The sequence below is a fragment of the Microplitis mediator genome, chromosome 10 (genome assembly GCF_029852145.1).
Source record: "Microplitis mediator isolate UGA2020A chromosome 10, iyMicMedi2.1, whole genome shotgun sequence".
Taxonomy (NCBI): domain Eukaryota; kingdom Metazoa; phylum Arthropoda; class Insecta; order Hymenoptera; family Braconidae; genus Microplitis; species Microplitis mediator.
Window position 1 is genome coordinate 8,381,589 of NC_079978.1, and position 5,846 is coordinate 8,387,434.

Genomic DNA, 5,846 nt, shown 5'->3' on the forward strand with positions numbered 1-5,846 from the left:
CTCAGAAGTATACTGTATAGTTACAGTAACAATACGCTATAGCCGCTATAGTTATCTACTAGATTGTTACTGCAACGATCTACTGTATCCGTATTGTTGTTCTGACAACAATACGGTGGATATCTCTGAGATCTATACGGTATCGTTCTGAGCCCTATCTGACGTCACGCACATTGAAAATTATATGAGATATTTAAAAACCTTCATCATTCATAAATAAATGATAAGCAAATAACTTTGATTAAATAAAATAATTTATAAAACTGATTTATTAGTTAGTTATAGTCTAAATAAATTTTAAATATAAATATAAATATATCTTTTAATTTTTTGAATTTATTTATTAGTAATTTAATTTTAAATTAAATAATAATTCAGATCTCATTTGTTTATTAATTATTTTTCTTCTATTTACGTATCACATTTAAATTATAAAACATCGACAATATATAATATTTAGATTTTTGGTTATGAAATATTTTATTACAAAAAGCATAAAAAAACACTTATCAATAAATATATCAACATAGTTGTGGAGACTCTACTCGGTTAATTTATTAATTACCCGAGGGTCCATATTTCAACATCACAATTATTTTTTACACTATTTTTTTTATTTAACGTCTGCTAGCAACAATTATACAATATTCAAAAGTTGGCGCGAAAATGGATGTTTAGTTAAGGTTAGACCGGTTAGACGATGCCGTGTGAAGTGATGGCTACGGAAAGTCGTACAGGGCTCACAGCTATCTAATAGATAGTTACTGGAACGATATGGTATTGTTAGCATAAGCATACGTATTGTTGTGGTAACGATCTACGAGTTACTATACTTTAGATCGTTCGAGGAGCAATATTTTTTTTTCCGTGTATCCTAATTCTCTAAAATCATAAGACGAAAGTGTGGAACGCTTCACGTATATGTTCCCGTTCGCGCGCGCGCGCGCGTGTGTGTGTGTGTGTGTGTGTGTGTGTGTGTGTGTGTGTGTGTGTGTATCAACACATACTTTTCTGCTTAACAGCATTATTTAACTAATTTATTAATTACATTAACAATAGTATAGCAACAAAATGCAAAAAAATAACCAAAGTTAATTTGTGAAAAAGTTGATTCATTGTTATGTAAACATATCAACAAATGGCACGCGGAAATAGATGCACAGAAAAAACAGATATCTTGAGTCAAGAAAATATTTTTGAAGACAAACGTTTTCGGGAACCAAGTCAAGATTTTCTTGAGCCAAGAGAATTCGTCTTGGTTGGAGAAGATTTCTACTTTATCTGAGAAAATTTAGGTCTCCAAAAAAATTTTCTTGAATCAAGAATATTTATTTACCTTCAGTCGAGAATTTTTTTTTTTTGTGTGTGTTATGGAAAATTTAAATTTATGCATTTGCATAATGCAAAATGCAAAATGCAAAAAAAAACAAATGTATACATAATATCTTGTTTTATACTCCCTGGCGGTTTTGAATCACCCTGGAAACAGCCTGGAAACACCCTGGGAGTGGAAACAGGGTGGAATCACGGTGGATCCAGGGTGGTTACACGGTGGGTTTGTGCCATTTTATCACCGTGTATACACGGTGAATACGCGATGTACGTGGAATCGCGGTGGGTACACCGTGTAACCACCCCGGAATCAGGGTGGGTACACCGTGTAACCACCGTGGAATCAGGGTGGTTACACGGTGTACCCACCCTGATTCCACGGTGATAAAATGAAAAAAAGCCCACCGTGTAACCACCCTGGATCCACCGTGATTCCACCCTGTTTCCAGGGTGTTTCCAAGGTGATTCAAAACCGCCAGGGCTAATTAACTAATTAATAAAGATGGTTTGACTGGTTTACTATTGTAATTGTTAAAAGCATCCATCTCATTTTAGTATATTGTTAGTTTTACTTATGACATAAAAGAACGAACACAGTTTTTTTTTGCAATATTAATATTTAAATTCATAGTTTACTGATTAATATTTTATTATTTTTTTGTTTTTTGTAAAATTATATTGGATGTGATTAAAACAATTTAAATATGGATATTCCAAAAAAGCAATTAACAAAGGGAGAATATCTTTTACAAGCATTGGATGAACTGGAAACAGGTTCAATATTTATTTGGATTGTCTTTTCTCTTAATACTGCAACTTCATTATTAAATGGATTAAATTCCTTGTCTTATGTTTTCATCGCTGAGGTTTGCATTGAATTTCACTAAATATATATAGAGAAGGGAAGAAAAACTGAAACGGTGATCCCGAAATATTTTCTGCACATTAATTTTCATTATACCAAAATACTGTTTAATCGTATATTAATATTATCAAAAGATAATTAGGTACTATTTTTTTCCATATTGTTTAATTTTCAATTTTTCATAGAAGCTGCACGGAGAAAAATGTTGGTCCAAAACCTACTAATTTTTATTATGCTGTCAACGAAACTTGAAACAGTAAGGGAAGCATCCACAAAATTATTATGCTCTTATGAAAAATTATTATGCCGCATCACAATTATTATAATGTATGGAAGTAATTTTTATTAAATCTTATCGATAAGTGTCTCGCGCGTAGTAAGTATTATGATACAGCATAATAATTTTTCGTATGAGCATAATAATTTTGTGGATGCTTCCCTTACTGTTTCAAGTTTCGTCGACAGCATAATAAAAATTAGTAGGTTTTGAACCAACATTTTTCTCCGTGTGTTATTTTTTTGACTATAAAAGAATGATTTTAACTGAAAATTTTGGGTTGGCCGCTTTTTTTTTCTGCAGCTCTTTCTTATAATCAATATAATAAATACTTCGTCAACTATATGTTTAAAAAGATACCCGAATATTGGTGCGACATTCCAGAACTTTCGGAGGCCAATTGGACTATTGATCAAATAAAAAGTATTTCTATAAATAACGAATGCCAACAGTATGATTACAATTATACACATCTCGTGGACTTGGGATACGATAAATCCGTACAATATGTCAATAATCTTATATTAATGCCAAATATAATATTCTGTTCATCACATATGTTCAATGAGAGCGGAAGGTCAACGATTGTTAATGAAGTATCCAACAATCAGCACAAATTATTATAATTTACAACAAATAGTAATACTAAACATGTTATTTTTTTCATCAATTTCAGTGGCAATTAGTTTGTGATAAACAACTATATCGAGCCAATACATTTCTAGTATATGTATTCGGGAAGGTTTTGGGTAATGGAATTTTGGGAATATATGCAGATCAATATGGACGAAAGAAATTTTTGATAATTGGTGTGCTATTATATATTATTGTCGGGCCTTTGAGTGCATTCGTACCATGGTTTTGGGCTTATGTTATTTTAAAATTCCTTACAGGAATAAGTATAGGTGCTATGTATTCCACTGCGTACACTCTTTGTAAGAAATAATCGATATCATAACGTAAGCTTATATATATTACCAAATGATTACTACCTCTACTAAAAATATAAAAAAATTTATAGTGTCAGAAGCTGTAAAAAATCAAAAAAGAAAGATATTATTTGCTGTTGTCGATTCTATGTATTCAGTTGGAATTTTCTGTCTCATAAGTATGGCGTATTTTTTGCCTAATTGGAGACACTTACAACTGACAATGGCATGTTCCTCACTGCCAATAATTATTGTGATTTTGTAAGTAAATTATTTTTACTGTAACACATTTCTGCATTACGGCAGACGATTTATGTCCTTATTCTCCATGTTTACGACCGGCGGTGAATGGACTATGGCATAGACTTGACTTCCAGTTCAGGCTATCCATATTTTTTTCAATTTATTTATAGACTTTTCATTAAGAAGTTTCCTTCCTTATCCTGCCCAATTCCCCTTCCTCATAATACGAAAGTGTGAAACGCTTCACGTATATTCCCATATGTGTGAGTGCATGAACACATACTTTCCTGCTTAACAGCATTATTTAATTAATTATTTTCGCCATAATTTGTAAATACCATTTTTTTCTGACCCGACCCTATATTAATATAATAAATTTTTAATTTAATAAAATTAAACAGATAAATTTCTGTAAAAATTAATGAATTATTACATATACGAGACTTTGTACGTTTATTAGCTTTTTATCAGAATCACCTCGATGGTTAATATCACAAAATCGTCTTGATGAAGCTCAGCAAATCATCGAAAAATATCACAAATCATTTATGATACCGACTCATATTGAAGGAAATCCAACAAATGAGCGAACATTGTCATCTTCAGATAGTCCTGCGACATTGAATGAATCTAAAGGTTTTTTCTATCGTAATTTCAAAAGCGTAAAATTTTTATTTACACATTCGGATTTGAGAAAAAAAATTTTGATTATGTACTTAACAAATTATGTCACAGCAGTGGTCAGTTATTCACTTGGTAAGAGTTTTAATTCACTTTCATTAAAAATAATTAAATCTATATAAAACAAGTTAATTAACTAAATGTATTTATATTTAAGTTTTTAGTATCGATAATTTCAAATCAAACCGTTACATTTATATGTCAATAGTATCTGTTAATGAAATTTTAGCACATATGTCGATTTCAGTGGTCTTAATGTTTTTGAGCTGTCAAAAATCAATCGTTATAACGTATACAGCTGGATTTATATTAATGATGACAATTTTAGCTGTCCCCGAAGAAAGTAAAAGCATAATTATGGGATTAGCATTAGTAGCAAAATTTTTTTTGTCAGCAAGTTTTACAATCAACGTAATATTTATTTCGGAATTGTTTCCCAGCAACGTTAGAAATACTGCTATGGGAATGAACTTTGTAATGGGACAATTTGGATCCATGACAGCACCATATATTGTTGATTTATTAGGCTACGTTGCTTGGTGGGCTCCTACTACACTTTGTGGTAGTTTAACACTAGTAGCTGGATTTTTTTGTCTCATGATACCTCAAGAAATTTAATTACAGGCTATAGAACGTTCGAAAACAAATAATTTTTTTAGGTGTAGAATAGAGAGACCATTAAGTTATTGGTAAGAAATAAAAATCCCAATAATTAAATTATTTTTCTAGGATGCTCATTTTTGCCAATATCCTCCATATTCCTCACATATTTTTGAAATAATTAATAAATTTATTATTATTGTTGTTACGACATATGAAATTCCATAGTATCGTATGTTTTTAACATTTTATATTATGTTTTATATTTATCGATATTTAATAAAAATTTTGCAGTTTGTAATATATATTTTTCATCGACCAATGATATTTTAAATGTTAAATATTTGTCCGTTATATTAATGATAATTTGTGGATTTCTTTATAATTATTAAATGCAAGGAAATCTTTATAAATATATAAAATTTACTGAAGAAATAAGTGATTGAAAATTTAATTTATTTTTTGTTAATTATTGAAAAGAAAATAGCTCATTAGGTAGATTTTTTTAAAAATCTAGGTATTGTATTTGTCCTCATGGTCGATTTTTCAAGGAATTTTGTCACAACCTATCATAGTTAGTTGAGTAGAGTTCGAAAATACCATTCGTTGAAAAATTTATATATGTATGTATATATATATATATATGTAATAGAACCAAGGTTTGAGAACACGATTGCGCCTAGAATCCTTATCGGGTGCTAATGAAATTTTTTACACTTATTCTATGAGCGATTACCACGGTTAAGTTCGGAGATGGGCTAAATCGTTCGATTAGTTTAGAAGATATGGCTGTTTCAAATTCCCACGATTTTTCAAAAAAAAAAACATTTTATGCACTTTCAAGTTCATATAACTTTAAAACTAAAACTCATAGATGATTTCCGTAAAAAGTATTTGAAAGCTTGTCTAATAAGCTTTA

At 30.2% G+C, this 5,846-nt stretch overlaps 1 protein-coding gene across 1 annotated transcript; it reads left to right on the forward strand.

Moving 5' to 3' along the window:
* Positions 1-718: 718 nt before the first annotated feature.
* On the forward strand, positions 719-5,272 carry LOC130676120 (organic cation transporter protein-like). The gene is made up of 7 exons (XM_057482117.1): positions 719-777; positions 2,055-2,198; positions 2,831-3,070; positions 3,151-3,409; positions 3,496-3,664; positions 4,107-4,402; positions 4,485-5,272. The coding sequence occupies exons 1-7, from the start codon at positions 775-777 to the stop codon at positions 4,943-4,945; spliced, it is 1,572 nt and encodes a 523-aa protein (XP_057338100.1). The 5' UTR covers positions 719-774; the 3' UTR covers positions 4,946-5,272.
* The last annotated feature ends 574 nt before the right edge of the window (positions 5,273-5,846 follow it).

What these genes read in the sequence shown, in the direction of transcription:
- LOC130676120 (XM_057482117.1), top strand. An exon ending in CTTATGTTTTCATCGCTGAG is followed by an intron (nt 2,199 to 2,830) that starts GTTTGCATTGAA and finishes ATGTTTAAAAAG; the next exon opens with ATACCCGAATATTGGTGCGA. An exon ending in TTCCACTGCGTACACTCTTT is followed by an intron (nt 3,410 to 3,495) that starts GTAAGAAATAAT and finishes AAAAATTTATAG; the next exon opens with TGTCAGAAGCTGTAAAAAAT.